At 39.2% G+C, this 25,460-nt stretch overlaps 1 protein-coding gene and 1 long non-coding RNA gene across 8 annotated transcripts in view; one reads left to right on the plus strand and one right to left on the minus strand.

Moving 5' to 3' along the window:
• The window catches only part of LOC121710087, a 324,103-nt gene that overhangs the window by 40,274 nt on the left and 258,369 nt on the right, over window positions 1-25,460 (plus strand). For 6 of the 7 annotated variants that reach the window (XR_006032094.1, XM_042093995.1, XM_042093993.1 and 3 more), the window contains exons 7-11: window positions 9,407-9,584; window positions 9,677-9,841; window positions 11,841-11,987; window positions 12,071-12,130; window positions 13,618-13,732. Coding sequence is in view for 5 of the 7 variants with exons in the window: in XM_042093995.1 (XP_041949929.1) it covers window positions 9,407-9,584; window positions 9,677-9,841; window positions 11,841-11,987; window positions 12,071-12,130; window positions 13,618-13,732 (665 nt within the window). In the remaining 2 variants the exon portion in view is untranslated. Of the gene's footprint in view, window positions 1-9,406; window positions 9,585-9,676; window positions 9,842-11,840; window positions 11,988-12,070; window positions 12,131-13,617; window positions 13,733-25,460 lie in introns of those variants that run through there. The other variant, XM_042093989.1, reaches the window with a different exon arrangement.
• Window positions 13,999-20,411, minus strand: LOC121710117. Its single transcript, XR_006032097.1, has 3 exons — window positions 20,300-20,411; window positions 16,063-16,073; window positions 13,999-14,009 (listed from the first exon to the last, which is right to left on the minus strand). It is a non-coding gene; the product is annotated as an uncharacterized LOC121710117 (long non-coding RNA).

Here is a 25,460-nt window from a genome sequence, read left to right on the forward strand (position 1 = left end):
AGTGCAAATATAGGCTGATTCATGTTCCCTTGCATTGTTTAACTGAGGTCCATGGCTAGTCTGGCTTTCATCAGACCAAGCTCAATCTTTTAAGAAATCAAAAAATAAATAGCGGGCAGATCAGGCTGGGTTCATCCATAGGCACCCGATATTGTTTAATTTTCCGATTGAGATATACACGCTCTGGCTATTCTAAATGCAAAAATGCATCAGGGAGTTATGACAAAACGGTAACTAACAAACTAGATCCTAATAGAAAGCTGTTAGCTTCCCTAAGCTACAGGTAGGATTATAAGGTAGGCCTATTTACAACATAAATTGTCAATAGGCTATACTGGCGACACAAATAAAATCTCCTTTGGAAACCAATGGCTTACGCCTTACAGTATCAAGCGGACTTAAACTGTCATATCGTGGCGAAAAGTTGTAATAACATTCACGCAGCTCCATGAGTCAAGGAAAGCGCGAATGAAGTAGCCACTTCTAAATGGGACCCACTACACAGTAGCTTAAGGTGTTTTGCTAAAGCAGCCATAATGAAATGAAGGTGTCATTGTTTGGATACTTCACACACACGTGCTTTTTAATTTCACAGACTACAACTACCAAGCTGTAATCAAAGCACATTGATTCCCCTCTCACACCCTGCACGCACTTAAAACAAAATAAACAGGCGTCTCAGTCTCACGCATGTATAGGCAAAACTGTATCAGACCGGTGTAACGTTGGTAAATCTTCCATTGCACAGAATGATTTTGTAGCACGTGCAATAAATGACAGTCGAAAGATACAAACAGTGCTGCTATACATTTGCTTGGTATAACCGCATTTATAGTTTTCTACAAATGCAATAAATCAAATGCCTCCATCACTCAACCAACGCTAACGGTAACATTACCTAGGTCCTTATTGATATTACAAGATTAACGTACCTGCAGTAAAAACCAAGCATGTCCGATAAACATCCTCAGATTTATTTCGGCTTCAAGAAGAAATGGGAATTACACTTCATGTGAACATCGTCCTATTCTTATTAGATGTTCGCTGCGGTAAATTACAGTCCTTGTATGAAGCGTCCATTGTTTTTTCCAACCCACTTTTAACTTCCAACAAAATTACGTCTCACTGCAACGATGCGCCATCTAGTGGACAAACGACTACTTCTCGCCAATACTGAAAATGCAGCCATGATGATGATGATGAATATTTATTTTGGCTTTCTTTTAATCCTACTGAATTTGTAATTATGTATCGGCCGTTCTAATACCGATAGTATGTGGGTGCCTGTGTGTGTGCATGTGTATATGTGTGCACCGCCATTTACAGGCCAATGAGTGTACAGTCACTAAATGTACACATAACCTAATTTTTTTAGACCCCCCCATGGTTGAAATTCTACGAAACTTGGCATACCCCCGGAGAATGCCAGGTCAATCATACACATAAAATTTGGTGCAGTTCTGAACATCTTAACTGAAGATAGGGGCGATTAAAGCAGAATAATATTGCATTTTCATTTTTTACCGGGGGGTGGGGGTGCAAATCACAAATGAGTGATTATGAGCCAGGTTGATGTGGGCCCTTGAGACCAACATACCATAAAAGATTCTTCATCCTCAGTGCCACGGTTCAGGTAGTTATTTAGGAAAAACAGTTTTTTTTTTTGGGGTTCAGGGGGCCCAGCACGGGGGGGGGGGGGTTTGGTGGTGGTCCCCGGGGACGAAATGAAATTTTTCCGTAAAAGTCTAGTGGGGCTACATACCCACCAAATTTCATGTACCCCGGTGGTTCGGTGTCCCGGGTATCAATGACCAAAAATTCAGGGAGATGACGGGAAAAATTCTTGAATTGTGTGCATGTGTGCGTGTACAAATTTATGTTTATGTGTGTGGGTGTGTGTGTGTGTGTGTGTATGTGCGTGCTTGTGTGTTTGCCTGCGTATGTGTGTTTGTGCATGTGCATGCATGCGTACATATGTCTACTGTGTGAGTATGTGTCATACGTATGATTACTGTAAATGTATGTGTGTGCGTGTGTATCTGTTTATGCACATGTGTGCACATGGAATGGGTTAACATGACCCCTGGAGGCAAACATACGGAAAAAAATGGTCATCCTAGGCCCTACAGTTCTCAAGATATTCACAGAGAACTGTGTCTGCCCTACCCTCCTTTCGGGGGGTCCAGTCCAGCGGGGGGGGGGGGGGGGGATGGGGGGGGGGGGCGCTACAGATCAAAACGAAGAATGACGGTTCCATGCTATCCATGTGGGGGTACATGCCCACCAAGTTTTGTGTACCCCGGTCTTTCAGTGTCCCGGGAATCCTTGTTGGTGTACGTCACTAAATGTACACATAAATTATTTTATTGTAAGGCCCCCCATGAACGAAAGTACACAAAACTTGGCATGCATTCGGAGGGTGTCATAATGATCCTACACTTTTAATTTTGTGCAGTTTTGACCTTGTCAGCCAGAGATATTGTGATGAAAACACCTAATTTTTTGCTTTTTAATTTTTAACTAGGTGGCGCTATACATGAAATAAGTGGTAATGGGATGGGTTGACATGCCCCCTTAAGACCAACATACATAAAAAAGGTGGACCTCCTAGGCCCTACGGTTCTCGAGATATTCACAGAAAACTGTCTCCGGCCACCTATAGGCCAGTTGGTGTATAGTAACATAAATTAATTTATTGTGTGGCCCCCCATGAACGGAATTCCACAAAACTTGGCGTGCATACAGAGGGTGTCATAATGATCCTACACTTCCAATTTCGTGCAGTTTTGACTATGTTAGGTCACAGATACCTTCAATTACAACACCTCATTTTTACTTTTTTGTGTTTAACTAGGTGGCGCTATACATGAAATGAGTGGTTATGGAATAGGTTGACATGGCCCCTTGAGATCAACATACAAAAAAAAAATGGTCCTCCTAAACCCTACGGTTTTCGAGATATTCACAGAAAACTGTGTCTGCCCACCAAGTTTCGTGTACCCCGGTCTTTCAGTGTCCCGGGAATCACTGACGGAAATTTGGGCATGCGAAAAAAAAAAAAAAATCTGACTAAACCTATATGACCGCCGCTTCGCTGCGGTCGATGTGGGGGGGGGGGGGAGGGGATGCGGATCTGTAAAAATATTTTGTACACGTGTGGAAAAAATATGTACCTGCACAAATACTTTGTACGTGTGTGAATCTCCTACGCGATGCTTTCCTGCCCAACACTGAAAGTACGAAAGTACTGAAAGTACGAAACTGATTTGCAATGCTTACGGACTTTTGACCCTAATTTTACTGCCTTTCTGAAGAGCCAATCAACACATTGCTTACTGCCAACCAATCAGCGTTTCCCACCGACCACCCAGATTTTAGTGCTAAACAGATTGGCTTCATATCCAAGAGTACTCAGAGCCCGTCTATAATGTCTTATTAGAAATTCTCTAGTATACTCTTTGATTGGGGTTGCAAAATTATAACTTAATTAAGAGTGATGTGGTAGCTCAATTTATACTGTGATCGCAAAAAGGGTTGAAGCGGAGCCGTAATGTTAACGTTAGCTATTCCCATCCGCTTTTTAGACTGTAACGTTATAGGTTAGCTTCTAGCTAGCAGTAATGTTGACAAAATAGTTGAATTATTCATTCCATTTCCGAAAGGGTGATTCAGTGGTGTCATTCATGATTATAAACAGTAATACTGTACACACATTTATGTTTATCTGCTATTATTATTTGATATGAGAACACGTTTATTTTATCACCCTTTGCAAGCCTAAAATAATAGCCTAGTGGACGGCAAAAAGACAAATCAAATGAATGGGTTGTAATGGGACATCCACAGCTAAGAGATTATAGTGAGATTTAACCGTAGTAATGCCCTTCCAGGACTGCTAGTTTATTGTTTGGAATACAACAACATCCCATTTTCTTACATAGGTACATTTTGTTTTGTTTTCTTTGTGTTTCGGGAGTATTTCAACCACAATTGCAAGGTTATCTCGTCAGTCTCATAGCAACCATAGACTGAACAGGACGGTAGACTACCAAGCAAGCAAGCGCTTAGGCAAAGTCTATAGCAAGATCTGAATGTAAATGGATAAACCCGTTCAAGCGTTTTCTTTATTTCCTATTTCTTTCAATTCTTTAACTTAAGACATGTAAGAATTAAGCCTACTTATTCGCTGGGCAACATACAAACTGACGAGTTACATTAGCCCTAGCACTATGAGCTATGATAAACGTCAGCTAGGATAGCTATGGCAGCTGCAGTTATTATTTCATGTTCTGGTATGATATTCTTAACGTTTTGACTATGTTACAACTGATAAAAGCATGACAAATAAAGTAACCAAATCGCTTTGCAATATTTTAGTCCAGAAATACTTATGGGTGTTCATTTACATTAATGTTACGACCTATCTGCCCTTGCTGTTACCACTAGTTTTAATAACTAGATCTGTGGTTTAGCGGCAAAATCTGGGTGGTCGGTGGGAAACGCTGATTGGTTGGCAGTAAGCAATGTGTTGATTGGCTCTTCAGAAAGGCAGTAAAATTAGGGTCAAAAGTCCGTAAGCATTGCAAATCAGTTTCACAAGCTCGTACTTTCAGTGTTGCGCAGGAAAGCATTGCGTAGTGTCGCGTAAGAGATTCATACACGTACAAAGTATTTGTGCAGGTACATATTTTTTCCACACGTGTAAAAAATAATTTTACAGATCCGCATTCCTCCCCCACATATGTACAAAACATTTCTACAAATACACATTTCAGAACTTCTTTTGGACAGCTGCAAAACTTTATTACACATGTGAACATCTTTACACAAGCTCTCAATATTAAAGACCCTATTTTGACTCCATATTCAATGTTTTGCAAGTTGTGTGCGTGTCATCATTCAACATTGTGAAGGAGGGTGCGCGAGCTGGGCAGCGCTTCCATAAAGGTCTCTTTTAAAATGTCCTGTTACAATTGCAGCTGCTTCCGATTGTTGAATATTTAGCCTACATTACGGCATTTTTAAACTAGTGAGAGAGTCAGATTTTTGGCTTCTGGTAGTAACTTGCTAATTAACTAAAGCAATAACTAAGGCAACAAGTGGCAGCAGAGTGAGGGATATTGTGTCCTGTTGCTGTAAAGGACGAGCCCAATCGCCTATTTCTCAGTTGTGTAATAAAAGCTGTATCATCATGCAGTGGTCGAAGTTTGCCAGGGCAGATAAACATAGTTGTAAAGGGCATGAATAAAAAAGGCAAAAAACGTCCTTTGCCGAACCCAACATTTAAATAAGAATTTTATCTTAACGAAACAACTCTAAATATCAGAGTGGGATAGGTTGGGGTAATGTATAAATTTCACTTAAATTGCAACCGCAACATGCCTGATTGCCGTTCAAACGACAGCGAAAATTATATCAAAGCACTTTTTGATTAAATTAGATAGATTAGACCCACGGGCCTAGGAGCATTTACTTTTCCTTTTCGCCAGCGCGGGACCAATTAGTACAGTGATAGGAACCTGTGATGGTGTAATAGGTGTAGTAGGGTTCGGGGGTTCCATGTTCCGTGTTATGCATGCATTACTTGAAAAGAACTAGCTCCAGTTATGTATGAACAGTGAAGGTAACAAACTCTTAAAAATGTGAAAAACGTGAACTTGAAGAAGTGAAAATTGAACAATATGAAGCTACATCTATCTACACGCTTAAGAAAATATGGTAACAAAACATGGGAACTAAACGTGCATTACGAATATAATCAGTGGGAGCCCTGTGTTTGTTTTCCTGCAACAAGAAGGTTCCATCTGGGGGTGATGGAAGACAGTGACACCCTCAGTGTGTTTGAAATGTCCAGTCGATTGCGCAATTTGGTCTTAGTTGCAGTCATTGCCGAAAACCCGGCCTCGCATAGATACGTGGTGGGAAATGGTAGCAACATTTTCAGCGCTTTTACGGCTATCTCGGGATATTCTGCTTTGGTTTTCATTCAAAAACCCGCCAGAGAGGTTTCCTCATAGCCTACACACTCTTAAGACCACCGTCATTTGCAATTTCGATCAACTGCTCTTCCTCCTGCGCGGACAAGTTAGGACTATTCGGGATATTGACAAATGGGTTGCGGACCCACTCATTGGTTTGCCGTGGATCTTTGGAGGATGGGAAGTAACGCTAAAACTCATTTGAAAGCGCAACAAGGTGATCGCTTGAGGTATCTGGCTCACCATCGTCAGTGGGTATTATTGCGAATTAAATTGAGTTTATTTAGTTTGCATGCATTTTTTTTTTTAACTCTTGTCGTAGGCTACGGCCCGGTTAGGAATGTCCTGCAGCCCGGTGGTTGGGGACCGCTGGTGTACAGTACACCTCATTTTGAATTGGTTGGTTGTTTGCTGCTGAACCGCCTTATAGCTCATTACCATAAAGTTCACAAAGATTCTGCTTGATGCTCTGGTCGCTCAACACGCCCAACATGACCTCCAGTAATTTCCCGATACTACCCCATATTTGTGTCTCCCACTCATTTCCTGTCACCTGTCCAACATAAAGGCAAAATAAATTTAAAGGGGGAAAAGTATACTTAAAATAGAAAGGTAGCAAAGTGCTAACAATGCCCCTCTACTAGGGCTGGGACAACGCGTCAACAAAATATGCGCGTCGATTTGTCAGACCCAAATATTTTGAATTTTACACCTTCAGTGTTTCCCATACGTTGACTAATCTGTGGTGGGGCGCCACAAAATCAAAACCGGCCGTCACACATTGATGTTCTATGTTGTACTTTATTTAAATTAAAAATAAGATAAAATCCTTTCATTAAGCTGCACTTTTTACGCACGCAGCCTTTCCCTGCCCTGCCCGCTCTCTCTCGTAATGAGCCCGCTGCCCCTCCTCTGCATGTGTATTTAACACAAAATAGGATTGTTGTTGCCGCATAGAAACATTGCATAGAACATGGCTGGCTAAATTGCTATTAAATCCGCTTAGCATCATGACCATGCTGTGCAAATTTGTACAAAACTGCTGCAGTCAAGTTAACTCTGCTAAGGTCTTATCACAACATAGTACATTGAGGAGACTAAACTTAGTTAAGTTATGCAATCAAGCAGTATCTTAAAGCTAACGTTAGAATACTTTTTGGATGTCGAGTTTAGCATGCTTACTTACAGTTGCTTGTTAATTTCGTTACTCATGCAGGGCTAATTTTATTGACTCTGACACTGAATGTTTGCAAAATCCTGATGTAAATGGAAAAGTGTTTTCCAAGACTCAAAAGTGCTTGTCCAAAGGAGAAGTACAAACCGTTATTTGAACTAACTACGTTATGAATTGCATCCACACATCAGCAGCCTTTTAACTGTGTTAGTGTTAAGGTTCCCTCATGAACGTCTTAAACTGACAGGCACTCAATTAGACATATACACTACTGAACTTTATTCAATGCTACCTCTGACTAAGAATGCATTACTTTGCACTTGTATAGTCTTTTATTTGGGAATTGTAAGAGCAATAAACATATATTGCAATGTAAAGAAATTCATGTTTTTTCATTCAGATATGTAAATCAACATCTATAAATTGCTATTAGTCAATTAATGGGGAGATAATCGATAATCGAATCGAAATCGAATCGGACTGAAAAAATGAATCGTTAGATTAATCGTTTAAAAAATAATCGTTTATCCCAGCCCTACCCTCTACACACCTCATCTGGACACACCCACAGGTGCATAAGGGTGCTTTCACACCTTTTTGAATTGGAATGTGGAGCCTTTCCCTCAAAGATCGGTTTGATTGGATATATGTGAAATAAAAGCAGCAATTGCACTCCGTTTCGGAACAAAACGAATGGGCCGAGACCACTTAGAGGTGGTGGTCTTGGCTCGTTTCTAATCGAACTTTAGAGCGGTTCGCCTATACATTAGGCCAGTGGTTCTCAAATGGGGGTACGCGTACCCCTGGGGGTACGTGAAGGCACTCCAGGGGGTACGTGAGATTTTAACCCTTAGAACCCGAACGTAAAGTGCGTCAAAAAACACACCCTTTCTTCTCTGTTACATTGCTCCGCAACTGTTCATCGCAGCGAGATGAAACCTTTATTGCGTGACAGAGCAGAAGTGGGGCTTTCCAACGAGACAACGCACTTGTCTGTACGTTAAAGTTTGAAAACAAAAATCATGAAATTAAATCAAATTGCACCATATTTACAGTCTTTACTTCTCTGCGTTCACCTGTGCACTCATTACTCTCGTTTGAATTACTCGCGAACTCGTGAACTTATAGATATGGCAAGCATATCAGACGAAAGAGGAGACACAGGGCTATCCATTGATAGCAAGTATGTTGATCCTTTTGATTTATGAAATCAGACGAAGTGACTACAAAATAATAACGTCATGTACAAAAAACAATGCTGCACACCCATTACTCTCGTTTGAATTACTCGCGGACCTGTGATCGGATAGATATGCCCCACGCATGTCAGATGAAAGAGGAGACACGGAGCTATCATTTCATACCAAGTACATCCTTCTGGGTTATAAAACAGACGAAGTGACAGCAAAATAATTACTTAATATAGCTCGATTTACCTCACGTTTTTGTCTGTTTTTGTAGCAAAGCATGTTTATAATCCAACACTATTGTGTGTTTCTCTATGGCAAAGAATGTTCATAATCCGGTTTTGAGATCCTACCAAATTCCTGCATGGCATCCAATTCAAGGCTCATATTGCATCCCAATTTGTTCGGCAAAGAAACACCTTTTTGCCTTTACTTTGTTCATGGCAATGCAGTAAAAAGTTGTAGAGAATCATGAGTACAGACACCATAGGCACACACAGGCTATAACACGTAAACTCGGGTCAAGTCAGGTCAGTTCGTGTCACAGATATGGAGCGCAGAAAGGTCATTAAATCACTAAATAAAAAATGACATTTATTTCTGTAAGGCACACACCACATATGTCTGTAAATTGCTCAGCCCCAGAGAATCCCTCCACCATGGCAATTATATTGCCAGATTCAGGACAGTCTGCCCTACACACACATGAAATGCATGTAGAGCTATGAGCTTGCTGTGGTGAGATACATGTCAAAATATAAGAATTCTTATAATACGCTTTTTATATTTTAATTCTTTAAAAAAATCGAAATAATAATAATAAAAATAAATAGTATGAAAGCGCCCTAAGAGTGCAAGTATTCTTGCTATGTAAACAATGTGCATGCCGGACTGGTATATGATAGCACAGTTAGTCACAAACTAGCTAAATGTGTCCTGCCTGTGCGAGCTGTAAGATATGGCTGTAACTCCTTTATGCTGGTTCGGTGACTTATAGTTAAGTGTGATATCCAGCACAGAAGATACAATGCATGTATAATCATGTACATATATATTTTTTTGTCAAGGTATGGAGACATTTATCCCATTAGTACTTCAGAGGTGCAAATTACATGCATCGTCATGGTTGTTGGTTTACTTGCCTTTGCTGGAGTCATTATGACAGGAATGAGCTCCATTATAAGCAACTTGGATTCCCAACGTGGAAGATTCTACAATCGAATGGAAGCCATCCGTATGCACATGGTACTGTGCTTTGAATGTAAGACTAGGTTTGCCCATGGTGTTGAGAGGTATGGTATGATTATAATCAAATTCTCACTGGTTTTTACTTAAAGACACACGTGGGATTGCCCGAGGAAGTTCAAACATGGGTATACAAATATTACTACTATCTGTGGATACACCGTAAGGGCAATACGATTGCTGGATTGTGGGATGACCTACCATATACTTTGCGTTCAGAGATTGCAACTGCATGCCATAAACCAGTGTTAAAAAAGGTATGTTTTTTTTAATCTAAAAATATGTTTGCACAGCAGGTATGTACAGTTAAGTTTTTTGGACTGTATAGTTGTCAGACACAAGTTGGATTTAAGTATTGGAATTCCCCAGTGTACACATACTTAAGGAACCATGGAAACTCATGAACCAAGACCCTGAAAATGACCCAAAGAACAAAAAACCTGGTCACCTTAACTCATTGGCTGCCAAAGACGACCATAGACGCCAATTTAAATACAACCGTTGACTGCCAAAGACGTCTATAGACGTCAATTACGTTTTCCAACAGGACGGGCTGGGGAACAATCTGGCGGAGCTTGGCACTAAAAATCAGGCTTGTAAACAGAGAATGTACTAGTGAACTGACCCGCTAGGTGGCCCAGTGCCACTTTGGATGGGAGATGAGTAACAGAGAAAACCAATAGTAATCAATCTATATTATGTCTATGGCTGAAGCCTATTAGAAGAAAGAGAACATGGCGCCGGCGAGACGTAAGAAAAAGTTCATGAACTGCAGGCAGGTAACACTCGAACAGAGTATGTGTCGCAGTAGTGTCGCGATCATTGCAAACAACCGAGACCAGGGAGAGGTGATGTAAAGCCACTGACGAAAAACCCGGGCCAAGCGGAGAGAGTAGCACACGGCGTGTTTCACCACAGCTCAGCTGATCAGACAGCTCCGAATCAGATAATGAATTCAGCGAACCTGACCCGGATTCTTCAGATGAGTGGTTGCTGGGAACTATTTACTTGGTTATATATTTGCAAATAAATTATTATTTTGCTATCAAAAGACCTTATTTCTCAATGTTGTTTTTGATGTTTTATGGAAGGAAACCACTTTTCAGATGTTAGAGGTGTCACTAAAGCAAAAAAGTTTATTTTTTCACAAAAAGCTTGTTCTCCATTTTTTGGTCAAAAACAGGTGTTTTTGGTGAAACCAACCTATGTTCTACTGCCGATTACTAAAGAACGGAAAAAGTTTTTTTTCCTGATAAAAGAAGAGAGTCTACTCTTTCTTTTGGTAGTTTTGGTGTTTACATAGTCATAGAACTCACTGTTCTGTGGGTCTTGGAAAATCAGTCAAAATGCTGTAAAATGCTTAACAGTATGGGGCTCTCTGCACTGAAAATGGCTGGCAGCCAATGAGTTAATAAATATGATTTATTCGTAGAAATCCTAAATACTTAAGAGTGGCATCTTGCAATGTTAAGCTTGGCGGATAAACAACTGTTTACCTAGAAAAAAGTTCTTTAAGGGGGGCGTTCTCACTGACACACTTTTTTCACCTCCAAAATGTATTCTAAAGTATTCTAAAGTAGTGTGTTAAAAACATGCAAGTTGGAAATTGATTGTGTAGATGTTGTTACTATGATACGTTATAGTGTTGGGGGGGGGAAATGCCCATTGTTGAAATAAAAAAACAAAATGTTGAACTTTGAGTGCCTTGAGTTTTTAGAAGCCTTGCTTTATGGAAACAATTTAATTCAAATTTGAGGTGAAAAAAGTGTCAGTCTAAAGGCTTTTATTCAGGATTCACTGTAAAACTAATCATACACACAAAAAACATGTCAGTTACCCAATCCAAATACTTTTGTCATTCAGGTGCAATTATGTACACATCAAATGTTTTTACATATATATTATTTTGACAAATAATCTTTTAGATTAAGAAACAACATTTTCAATAAAATAAAAAAGAATTATATTATGTAATCAACATCTATTTTTGGCCCACAACCCTCTACCCAGATACAATTGTAGCCCTTCATAGGAAAGATTGCACATCCCTAACATTTTGGTTTCATGAAAGTAGAATGGTGTATATATTTATATATATATATATATATATATATATATATTGTACACAAATAGATGGAAACCAGGCGTCAGAACTGAAATAAATTTGGAACTGTATAAGTTGTTGCTGGAAAATGTAGTTGAATGTACTTGAATTCTTGAAAGTGCATGAACAGTGGTCTAACTTTTTCATTTTAGGGTTCCATATTTGATGGCAATGATCATGGCTTCTTAAGAGCTTTACATGCTAAACTTAGCACTTCCACATACAGTCCAGGGCAAATCTTGGCAAAACCAGGAGAAGTTAATAAAAATGCATACTACATTGAAAATGGATTGGTGCAGGTACTGTGTTTAAAGCTATATAGATACTTTTTAGGTTGATATCTTCTCTTCAGCTGTAACAGAATGTGCATCTTATTTTGCAGGTATATGGAAATAATGAGGAGAAAATTGCAACATTGTTGCCAGGATCATTCATTGGAGAAGTAAGAAATTGTGATGCTTTGCTGATATTGTTCATTTTGAAACATCTAGACATAAACGACATAGCCAGGTTTCACTACTTCATTTCACTTTGTGAAGAGTCTGGCTACTCACAACTGACCTGTCGCTAAGCCCCGTCCCCTAATTGTTACCGTGTGAAACTCGAACAAACTAACCAGACTTGATTAGAAATACATAATGGAAAAATGCCAGCTGACAGTATATCAAAGCAGGCTTTAAGGACCTTTTGGTCAATAAAGGATTTAATTCCCACCAGAAGCAATCAAAAGGGACTTAATTATGCTATGGAGGGGTGTATTCAAAACGTTAAAATACATACAAGGTGACAAGCAGTGGAGGAGAGTAGCCTATTAATCACCGTACAAAAAACACTGACGTTAATGCTAGCTAGTTGGTGAAAGATTGATACTAAGATATGTTAGGCTACGTTAACATTTGATGTAGTAAGAATATAGTAGTTGGTTAATGAGCATTTTCATCTTGGGATTTAACAGAGAACCTGTGCCCACGTTGTTGGCTTAGTAGCCTACTGTACATTACGTCAAGCTGTTGCAAACGCGAGAGATGTCCTGTAGGCTGCTGTTGATGAAATACAATATACCCCCGTTTTCTAGACTCTCGGGGTACCGGCTATTGGTATTACACGCCCCCCATGCACAACGTTTGACCATGGTTATCCGTCAGGGTTTTTTGAGAAAACTTCATAAATAACCATTAATTTGTAATTTTCTGCCTCCTTCCTGTTGTTTCCTATGGAGTTGTTCGAGCTGATGTCCGAGTCAGTTGAGGCTGGACTGTCATTGGCTCATCTGCGTTCTAAGGATGGCGCTTAGCGACAGGTCAATTGGGTAATGTTTCCAACCCAAGAATCATAATGGGTATAGATTTTGCGTTAACTTTGAAATCATTAGTCCTAACCAATCACATTGATCAAGGATTTCTAATGTTGCTTCCTATTTCGCCTAACTTTTACAAACTGATAATATACTGCCTCAGCAGTCAGCAAATATTTGCTGACATTTTAATCCACTCCCATGCCCTGTGAGTATGATGTTCAAAGTAAATTCAGATTCCAGAAGTTTCCAGAATTTCTTTCCAGAGTTGTCTTGGACTATGTTCTTGCCTCAAAGCACAGGTATCACCGCTCACAAAGGGCAGAGGCTTCATTGTAAAAAGCCTTTTGCTATTGATATCATTTATGCTGATAACTGATGGATGATGGTATACTTTATGAATATACAAATTACAAATAGTAATTTAGAGACAGAGAGTGTAACAGAGAGTACAAATTCTCTCTGAAAGGTTGTTTGCCCCTTGGCCATGCACTAATAAATAGGGCAAACCATGGTTGTCAAGTTTTGAAACTTTAGCCTTTAGCAACATTTGTTTACTGTGAAGTGTAAAGATATACATTTTAAGTTAACCAAACTGTCCTGATTGAAGTGATAACTTTATTTCTCTTGTTTAGGTATATTTGATGTTCAAAATACCAAGAAATACCACAATTTCAGCTTCAACCTTGTGTGAAATTTGTGTTTTGAAACATAAAGACCTTATCTCACTACTGGCTGATTATCCGGAAGGTATTACATTTATTTATTTAATTTCTTTTTTGATAAAAAATATTGTATAGCATTTCTAGATAGCATTTTTCTCGACATTCAGGGCCAGGTTGTTAGTGTTGCACCAGTTCACCAACTGCCAACCAGTAGCTCATAAGCGAATAAAAGATCAAAATTACCAGGAATTTTCCAGTAGAGTAGACAGACAAATTTGCCTTAATGGATAGAGCTGTTAACGTTATGTGTTGCCCGTTACTTTATATGTTCAATATATGTTGAATGTTTGCATCAAAATCAGCTCAGCATAGTATAAAAAACCATGGAAAGCAGGGGATCGTGCAGGTAGCTTGTTTTTCCCTCGTCTTTTTTTCAGTGTAATTGACAGATACTGGTGAGGTATGCTGCAGGTGACACGTTGTGCAAGGACAGTAGGATCGTAAAAGTAATTAAAAAACATCAAATTACTATATAGGCCATAATATATATCATCAGAGGTTACCGGACATACAGAAAATCTATCGGACATATGTTTTATATAGCCATATTTGCCTACACATTTAAACACAATAAAACACAAACTATATTTCAACAATGCAGTTTATTAAACATAGAGGCTGTGATGAACTCTCGCAGTTTCACATGAGAGTCGTTACAGACCCTTATTGAAAGTTTTAGAAGGGCGGTCAGACGTTTCACAGGCTAACTTTATATTTAAGTTGTCGTGGTAAGATATTGTATACAGTGCCTATAAAAAGTTGTCACCCCCCCTTGGATATTTCCCCTTTTACTGCTTTTATAAATGGAATCTTGATCTTTTTAACAATAATTTACAAAAATCCCCTCTTTAATATCAAAGTGGAAGCAAATTTCTACAAAATAATGTTAATTACCGTATTTTCCAGACTATAAGGCGCATCAGTCAAAAACGCATCATGAAGAGGGGAAAAAAACATATATAAGTCGCACCGGACTATAAGTCGCATATTTAGAAATGTATTTCACAAACTCCAAGATCAAGAACAGACAGAGACTGTAACTGGACAAATTGAGGCCAAAAATATTAATGTTAATGAAGACTGAATGAAGGAGTGAATGACGGCGATAAGAAAGACAGCCAAGAGGAGGGCCCAAAGGTAATTGCAAAGCAATTTACAAAAGATTTACAGAACGAAAATGCTGATGTGGTACACCAAAATGTAGCTAAAAATGTGGAGAATACAATGCAATCAAGCATTTTGGGCGATGTGGAGTCACAAGCCGGCAGCAGATTAAATGCTCATGAGAGAGAAAAATATTTTTAAAAGGACGTCCAGACGAAAGAGTGAATGGCGGCGCTGAGGCAAGCTAGGCGATAAGAGGAGGTCCCGACTGTAATTGTAAAGCAATTTACAAAAGATTCACTGAACAAAAATGCTGATGGGGTACATGAAAATTGAACTAAAAATTTGGAGAATTCAATGCAATCAAGCATTGTGGGCAATGTGGAGACACAAGCTGGCAGCAGTGCAAAATGCTCGGCAGGCTACTACCTCTGAGAGAGCGAGAGAGAAAAAAGATGCGTGTTTTAAAAGAATGTGCGAACGATGCTATAATAAGGAAGCTACCCTTATTTTAGAGACTGTTCACGTGCCTTTCTTAACCAGTATGGACATTTACATGTAATCTGGAAAGGCAAGTTATTCAACTAGCACACAGTGACTAGACGTCCTGAGTTGCATGTCCCGAGTATCCTGTAGCTTAATTTTCATTAAGAGACTGACTACTTGGCTCATTCCTGCTATTTATGTTAATTCGAGTATTGCCTTGCTTTTTGATAGGCTAGTATTATAATCTTCACAGACTCTTAATCAGCACAATGATAAACTTGTCCCAGCGTTGTAGGTTCGATTTTCTTATGAAGTGAGATTGTCCTCTTGCTTCTGGCTACTTACAGGTAAACTAGTGTGACATGTAGATTCAATTGTCTTTGACTGATGTCTTGTACCTATTGGTCTCTCGATGTAGAGTAACTATATACAGTGGGCATTACTTCAAATTGGCCAGCTTCCCTCGCGGTCCGCGCATAACATCACACAGGATCACGCAACTTTAATTTGTATTTTTCCAGTGACGCAGCAACGACGCTGCAACAACTCAAACAACCGGCAGATGTCTCTTGTGAGCAGGGTGTCTCGTAAAAAGAAACGGAGCCTGGAAAACCCTACACAGACTTCACTACAGACTTTAGCAGACTGGTTTAGAAATAATTTAATAGCCAGAAATATGCCTGCCCTGCCCTAATAAAAAAATATTTGGTTAACTGTGAGTGAATCCTGTTTGCAGCCGTAGAAGAAACGCAGGACAAATGAAACATTACGGTTTTCTCTGAGTGCAACGATGATAGACAGACATCATTTGGACAAAATATAGAGCATATTAACCTCTGTTGCTCAGCCAAATGCCTTCCTGTTACGTCCTGTTATCACAGAGTTACAGGCGATAAACTATTTTTGATGGTCACAAGTTTACTTCATTAGCGGTTAATTTTCTTTGATTAAGAGTGTTTTTCATTTAAAGGTTTGACTTTGTGCTTATTCAGTAGAGCATTTAGTGCTCTCCCCAATCCCAGACCTTCACATTGCGTGTTTGTTTGTAATGGATGCAAGCGCGAGATACGCGCTTGACGGCAATGAGTTGTTAACAGACATGAACCAAGAGATATAGCCCAGCAGCAATCAATCTAAAATAACACATCCTTGAAGTACCATTCATGATATGTTGTCAAATATTGAAGTCGTGGGAAGTTTACATAATTTAAGCTGTAGAATGTTTCATTCGTCCCCCATGCTGTTTCATTTATCCCAGCCTGGAGGGACAAATGAAGCAAAACACACGTTTGACTTCTTCTTAAATAACTCTTGAACGGTTTTGTTCAGAGCTGTACATGCAACTGTATTTGACAAAGGACAGATGTATGTTGCTAGTAGGGATGTAACGGCATGAACATTTTACCTCACGCTTATAGTAACAAAATTATCTCGGTTTTCGGTATTATCACGGTATAAAAAGATGCAGAGTGGCTACATGATACAGTACACATTTTGCGGTGAAAATGTTCCACCTTTTAAAATCAGGTGTAACCTAATCTGTATCGCAGTTAAATCCATCAATTAGACAACAGAATCAGTAGGGTACCAGTTTTTTTTCCATTGTACCAGGCCTAGTGCATGTCAAAAGCAGGCTCGGATGAAGCTGGGAAGGATTAAACACACGGTTTCCACACCGTGGTAATCAACTGCGATAATTATGATATTTGAAATGAAAACGGTAATTGTTATCGTCAAGATTTTTATCGCGGTTTACTATTATACCGGTAATCGTTACATCCCTAGTTGCTAAGACAAAATATTAACTTTCAGTGTTTTACCATGTCTTTGTCATGGGGAAGTGTTTTTCCCCGTGCATTTATTCTAGGCTACTGTCAGTGACTGCCGCGAGAGAAGCAGATTCTGTGTTGCTTTCATTTCAGTGACTGACGCGAGAGAAGCGGGGTCTGTGTTGTGTTAGGTTGCGTTAATTTATTTTCATTGGGCATGCCCTGCCGTGCCGTCCACATCTCTTCAGCACAGCAGCAGCAATGGCAACAAGTGGTGTTCAATGGTGTTGCTAAGTAGGCCGAGTTAGGCCTAAATCAACATTGATTAGTTACTGGATGATATTAAAAATAATCGGAATTAGCCTATTTGTGGTTGAGCTGGAAATTTCAACTTGGTGATCAAAAAGTTTTGGATTTCATGTTGACCGTGACTTCAGAGCATTGTTTACATTGTGTCAGTGTAAAGTTAGCTAGCCTAGTCTAACCAAATATTTGTCTTACAAATCTAAACCACAAGCTCACGTTAATCTAATGGGCTTTGAGACATCTGTTTTGTCTTGTGACAAAGTCTCTTGGTTCAGTTGTTTCCAGTTTCATAGAAACGAGGGTGTTACATTTGCAGTAGCCTAACTACAAAATCCAACCTAATAACGACCCCCAATCTCCGGGGCTAGGTGGAAGGTGTTACAGTAATAGCCGAATGGCGTAGCCTACAGTGGACTAGGGCTGTCAAAATTGCTCAAAAATGACGTTCGAATTTTCCCTCTAAAATAAACACATGTATTCGAATATATTGGAATATCTAGGCTATATTGAGTAAGAGAGAGAGAGTTCACCGGAGCGACAAAGATGTGAAATGTAAGTATTTTTTATTATTTAAGGTGTCAACATAAGGACTCTTTGTCGCTCCGGTGAACTCTCTCTCTCTTACTGGATTCGGTCCTCTCCCGTCGATGCGCTAGATGTGACCCGCAGTAGCGCGGAGGTACATTTGTTATCTAGGCTATATTATTTGCGCATTATGTCAATGACGCGCATCACGTCATCTGTTTTTAACTTTTTGGAAACTTTTGAATTAACTGAAAGAAGATAAATATTTTTTGTTAGTTTTGGAAGTTTATTTTTACTCCTTTTGAAACAATGAGTGCAGGCCGCACATTTGTATGGTTATATTGCTTGACGGGGGGGATCCCAAGCAGCTTTCAGCCATAAGGCTACTTTGAGAACATTTCCTAATTCACCGACACTAATATTCAAAGTGTTGAAAACTATTTCGGCATAGCCTATAAGCAGTTTAATTAAATGTAATGTTAGTTGTAAACAAACGGGCTACTTGGTGATGCTTGGCCTCACAGATGCGCTCGTGCCTTAGATGGCAAGAAAAATCTTCACGATATAGGCCTATTAACTGACCGCTCGATTCACGTTGGCTGGGGGGCAGGGGAGGCCATCAGACATTTGTGCCCAGGGGTCTATGAATTGTTAATCTGGCCCTGCCCCCAACAAATCACACCTTTCCACTGTGACGGCTTAAAAGAAGTCGAGAGGACTCCTGACTCACAGACCTATTCACACGGTTTTTGTCGCATTTCGCCATGTTTTGAAATCCTATGGCGGCTACAGGAGCTTCCAATCATGAGGAAGCAATTTTGCATTGTAGGCATAACTAACATGCAATAACGCCACCAACAACAACCAAAACTAGGCTGCTCATTGTCAACATGTAAATTAAATGTAACGTTATTGTGAATCAAATTAAAATGTTCTCCTCTTTGCAAACGTAGGCATAGGCATAGTAACAGATTAATTTAATAATGTTACAAAGATACTACATCAATCCGTATGTTTCATTAGGCTACTAGGCTATTTGTTTTGCCTTACTCTTGATTCATTTAGGCTAGGCCTTTTTGTTCAGTTATTCATCATCTTCCGTCCTTGTGTAGCGCACACATTCTCAGACCTGTCACCTGTCACTCATCATTGTAAGGGAGGTGTTTGGAATCATTCACGCGTTACAATCATCAGCCAATCAAGGTGGTCACTTCAGTCAAGCTCGTGCATGAGTAATAACATCATCCATAGCAACGAAGACTCACTCTTTTAGGAGTTGTCATTTTTCCTTACTAAGAGTAGGTCTGAAAGGCTTTATGAATAACTTAATAAGAGAAACTCCTAGCTAAAATATTTTATTGCTATTTAGGAGTACTCCTAGTGGTAAGATAAAAGGCTTTGTGAATATGGCCCCTGGTAACCCAATGCATAGCCCATTTACACAAAATAATGGTCGAATATTAGGGCGTAGGGCACCAAAAACATCTTGCTCGTAAAAAATCATCATACCGCACATTGTGGGGGGTCTGTTATTTAGCCTACTTACTGTAGGCTGTGAAAAAAACAGATGTATTTGTTTATTGTACAGAAAAATAAAAATAACCTGTCAAGCAGTCAATTGACTACATTGCAGTTAAGAAGTAGGGCAAATTAATTTACGAAACCAAAAAGTGGGTCATAGTTGTCTAAGCCTCTATTGCGTAGCTTGTTAAAAACGTCGCTAGATAGTATTAAATCGCCAACAACATTGTTTTCTGCAGAAGCCTACCCTAGGCTACAGATTAGTTCTGAACAGTTATTTCTCTACTGGCTCAATTATTAAAAAGGTGCTTTCGTCCTCCGCAAATTAAACAGGTAGTTCCGTAGAGAGACGTTAGAATAAATTAGCGTTTGCGATTGACAACGTTGTGATAAGTAGGTTATAACACTAACTTTGCAAAGTTAACTTGAATGCATCAATTTTGAACAAAGTTGTGAAGGCTACACCGCGCCAGTTGTAGTCTGCATGAACAGTTCTTGCACAAGACACTGTTTTGATTTGCGTAGGGGAGGTGCGGGCTGAAGCCAACCTGTTTGAGGGAGAGCGGTGCAAGGAGAGAATGCGTGCTCTGTCCTGCACATATCTCTACCATAAAATAATGTGTCTAGGCTAATCTATATTTTCAATAAGCAAGCACTGCATGCCTATGGAAACAATAAGTCAATATATTAGAGATATCAAGAGTAACGCAGGAATGGACGTTACAGTTATTCAGTAACTGTAACGAATTACTGAAATTTGAACTTGTACTTTGTAACAGGTTACCCCCAACACTGACAATAACGTAGACAGCAAATTAAGATATTAATTTCGTTGAACTAAACAAAAAAATAAGCTATTTTTTCGTTTTGTGGAGCGGCACCGGTACCACTGTGTAGCCAAGCCTTATGCCATAGGCTACCCAAGTAGTCTAAATCGAGGTAATGTTTAATTATGCATGATTTATTTTGTTATTGAATTCGTAGGCTGGGATTCCTCTCGGCAACAATTATGTTTAAAGGTAGCCTCCTGCTTTTTCAGAAGGGGCGGCAGGCAGGCTACTGACAGAGCGATGTACAGTGGCAGTGTGACGCACAGTGGCTAAAAGTGGTACTAAAGATTTACGCAGCTTCACGCCGATGCTTTCTGGAAACATGTGTAACACTGTCGTTGTTTGGTCGGAAGTTGCGTCGTACCACGGTGGTTGAGCAACGTTGTTGCTAACTTTTCTAGAAACAAGCCCCAGATAGTCACGTTAGTCGGATCATTACATGCTCCAAGACCAAAATCAGCGCCTGATTCACTTCTACTGTAGCCGAAGTCATGTGCAACAGTCAGTGCAATAGTGTACAAAAAATCACCGCTTTATTCAACGGCCAATAGTTAAAATATAAAATGCGTCTTATTCACTAACTCGGCTTTGGCAGCAATCAGTAGAAGGCAAAAGCACCTTCTCTCTTTTCCTCTCTAGCTAGGTGGCCACTCGCTTTTTTTATATATATACTTTATTGTTCAAATCAATCATTTATGGACTATAATCCACATGTAGTTTCCACATCTTTAAAATTTTCCACCCTGTGTATAAATAGTCAAGTAAATAAATATGTTTAAATAACATTGGTTAAAAAAAATAAAAAGTGTTCCAACCTCCTTGTACTGTAAGTGTACAAGTGTGAATAAGTGAAAAAGAGCAAAACCAGCACAGTACACGCACGCACAAACACACACACACACTCACACACATGTGTACATATTTACGCAATAATAAAAAAAAAAAAAAACATATATATATATATATATATAAACAATAAACCAAATGCTGAAATACTGGCTTTGTTACTTTTATACAACTATGTCAGACCATTTTACCCCCCTACTCCACCCCCTCCTCCCCTCCCCATTCCCTCCCCTTCTTCTTCCCATCTTTTTTTTAAATACATTATACTTTTTAAGGATTTCCAATTTTTGGTTATTTGCTTAAGTGTTGTTATTCTCAAGATCCAGAAAAGGTATAGATGTTCTTTTCCCAATGTTTGGGGTTGTATACCTAGCAGTATATGGTGTTGCTTTATAGCAATCTCTCCTCAGAATTTGTTTTATTACTGTATGAGTAGGACATTTTTCCAGTAAGTTTGTATTTTCTTACATGCATAGAACACGTGTGTATGGTCTGCATTATTTGTCCCACATTCCCTCCAACATCTGGTGCTTATCTGAGTGTATTTTATAGTTGACGGTGTTCTGAAGTATCTAATATTAATCTTCCAAGCATATTCCCGCCAATATGAGGATCTTGTATACAGTAGATCACTATATCTTTAAAACTCTGCTCTCATTCTTTCTCAGATAAGGACATTTTTAATTCATCCTCCCATTTCTTTTTAATACTTATTATTACTTTTTCTTCATTCTGTAGTAATATTTGATAGAATTGTCCAGTTACGATCTTTATACCTTTGCTTTGGATATATTTAACCATTTGCCCCACCAGAGGGTGGAGCTCTTTTAAAGTTGTTATTTCAGTGTTTTCATTTAAATAGCTTCTTACTTGTAGGTATCTAGAAGAGAGAAGGAACCACTTCTCTAAGGTAATTGCTGAAAACAGTGGAAACTCTAGGGTGTTGTTCTCCACCATTGATGGGCTATTGCATCAAACACCTTTTGATACACTCAGTCAGGCATCCTCTCTAAGATGCGAAGAATTTGCAGACTTCTTCATAAAACAAAGTAATGTCTATAAGGGAGGCTATTGGTAACATATATGTTTGATAGTACACCCAAAAACAGCCCCCCAAAATGAAGGTTCTTTAGCACTATTAGTCAATCTGAGCTTAGTAAAATTATAACTCAAACCGGCTCCTCAACATGTGCTTTGGATCCAATCCCTACTAGATTCCTCAAAAATGTATATGATAGCTTGGCTCCCTTTATTCTCAAGGTAATAAATACCTCACTAGAAACAGGTATATTTCCAATCTTGACCATACTAATCTGAGCAACTACAGGCCTTTATCAAACCTACCGTTCCTGAGCAAAGTACTTGAAAAAGTCGTTTGTAATCAGTTAAATATCTTCCTCAACGAAAACGGTATCCTTGAAAAATTCCAGTCAGGTTTTAGATCAAATCACAGCACAGAAACGACTCTAGTAAAAATAGTCAATGTTCTTAGACTGGCTACTGACTCAAACAAAGTCTCAATCCTTATTCTTCTAGATTTGAGTGCGGCATTTGACACCATTGATCATACCATCCTAATTCACCGCCTTGCGAAGTGGGTGGATCTCTCTGATAATGCTCTAAACTGGTTTTAAACCTACATTACTGGCAGCGATTTTTATATCAGTCTAGGAGATAATGTGTCTGGTAAAACATGACTTGCCTTTTGGTGTGGCCCAGGGGAGCTGCCTTGGTCCCCTGCTCTTTTCCCTATGCTTCCGTTGGGAAACATCATAAGTCAGCATAATGTTAACTTCCACAGCTACGCAGATGATACCCAATTGTATATTTCTGTGGAGCCAACAAAACCAGATGGCCTTTGCTCCCTCACTGCATGCCTAACCTCCATTAATCAGTGGATGAGCAAATTTTTTTTTATACTAAATGATGACAAAACACAGCTACTTTTGGTTGGACCAAAACCAAAGCGAGACATTGTTCTTAGTAATGTGGGGAACTTGGCGCACCAGGTCAAACCAAAAGTAACAAGCCTCGGTGTCATCTTAGATGCAGAGTTAAGTTTTAAGCCCCATATCAGTAAAGTTACTCAGACAGCCTATTTCCACCTGAGAAACATTGCCAAAGTGTGGCCCTTTTTAACTCAACAAGATGCAGAAAAACTAATTCATGCCTTTATCACTAGCAGGTTAGACTATTGCAATGCACTTTTCACTGGTCTTCCCAAAAAACATCTAAAGAAATTGGCACTCATACAGAACTCTGCGGCTAGACTTTTAACTAAGACCAAGAAGAGAGAACACATCACCCCTGTGTTTGCTGAACTGCACTGGCTCCCTGTTTCCTACAGAATTGATTTTAAGGTTATGTTAATTACTTACAAAGCTCTAAATGGCATAGCACCTTCATATATCTCTGAGCTTTTAATATCTTATCAACCACAAAGGAAACTTAGATCATCCAATTCTAATCTTTTAATTGTACCCAAAGTGCTCCACAAGCAAAGTGGAGAAGCTGCTTTTATCCATTATGCCCCAAAACTATGGAACACCCTGCCTCTGTACATCAAGCAGGCGAGTTCAGTAAATATTTTTTAAAAAAATCTGAAAACATACCTGTATAGGAAAGCCTTTAGTTAACTCATCTTATCCTGTAGACTACTCAGGATATTCTACATCTGCTGCCATTGGAGGGCACAGGCAGCCATAAGCAGATGGGCTACCCCTATTAAGTCAGGTTCTGCTCAAGGTTTCTTCCTGGAATATGGGAGTTTTTCCTTGCCACAGTTGCCATATGGCGTGCTTGTGGGGGGTAAAGGGTTAAGGTTAATAATTACGACATATTCTAAGAAAAAGCTAAGGCTGGCTGCTTGGAGTCCGCATCAACGGGGCCTAAGCATTTGTTAGCCTAGGCATTTGTTAGCAAAGCCTTTATATATCTATAGTAGTATACTAGTATTTCTGATATGTTGCTGATTGGATCATAAACGGCCACGGCAACAAAGGGGAATGAATGACTGACTCTTCTCTAATAACTGTGTTACATGTTATTTTCTATATTTCTGATTTGTTGCTGATTGGATCATAAACGGCCACAGCAATGAAGACAAGTGAAAGAGATTGATAATGACTGACTGACTCTATTATTGTGTTACATGCTCTAAATGTAAAGCACTTTGAGCTGCATTCTGTGTATGTAAGGTGCTATACAAATAGAGCTTATTATTATTATTGAGTTAGTAAAATTGAAAATGCAAACCTAAAGGGCTCAGTCTCATGTACATCTAGGGCAGCACCCCGTATTCGGCCCTCCTTCAGCGCTTGTGCCAGTGCCTTCTCATCCACCAGCCCACCTCGGGCAATGTTCACCAGGAAGGCCCCCTGCCGCATCTGTTGAAACAATGACAAAACATTATAGTCAAATGGCTCACACGGACCGATTCTGCCTACATTAATTACTGTTAGCAGTATACATAATATGACTGCAGCACGGTGCTGCATTTACTATCCAAAGAAAAATAATGTTTCTCAACTTCTCTCCATTCCCTACTCCTGAAACTCTTTAAATACCGCAAGTCTTACATGTTCCCCAATGATTGTTAAAACTTAGATGTGTGTGATTGATAATGACTGACTGACTCTATTATTGTGTTACATGCTCCAAATGTAAAGCACTTTGAGCTGCATTCTATGAAAGGTGCTATACAAATAAAGCTTATTATTATTATTATCTATAAAAATGACTTCTTGGGAGGTGATATTTACTAGCTATAGTGTCAAAAGAGACAAACCCTAGATCAGAGGTCTTAAACTCAAATGAGCCGGGGGCCACTTCTGCCAACGTCATATGATTGGAGGGCCGGCTATTTTTGAAAATGCAATGTTTTTTTTTTTTTTCAAATACCACACAAAACTGCAAACAGAAAGTGCAAGTGTTTTTATCTCTTTTTAGATACCTGTGCTAGCAACCTTAGCTTATAAATAAAATAATGATAACATAAATATTAATACAAATTATAAAAACAAACAAAAAGCATAAAAACAGGTATGTGTGTGTTTCACACCAAATAAAACTATTTTCCTTTCATAACTTATTTAAACCTGCATGGCAAACTTTAGGTGCCAGGGTTAAGAAAACAACACCATTGGATTTTGAAAGTGGTCAGAGATAAAGTCCTACTGTAAATATAAAAATCTTGAGTATAATCAAAAGTTTATGAAGGGGGTAAATTTACCCATCTAATTTGCCACTGCATAGCAAGCACCTCAAATTATGCACCTATCAGCAAATACTGGATGTTGAACATATTTGAGCAGGTTTACTTTCTTTTTTGTCATATTACCCAGATAACAAATTAACAGGAAAACAG

This window comes from Alosa sapidissima, chromosome 5 (genome assembly GCF_018492685.1).
Source record: "Alosa sapidissima isolate fAloSap1 chromosome 5, fAloSap1.pri, whole genome shotgun sequence".
NCBI lineage: Eukaryota > Metazoa > Chordata > Actinopteri > Clupeiformes > Clupeidae > Alosa > Alosa sapidissima.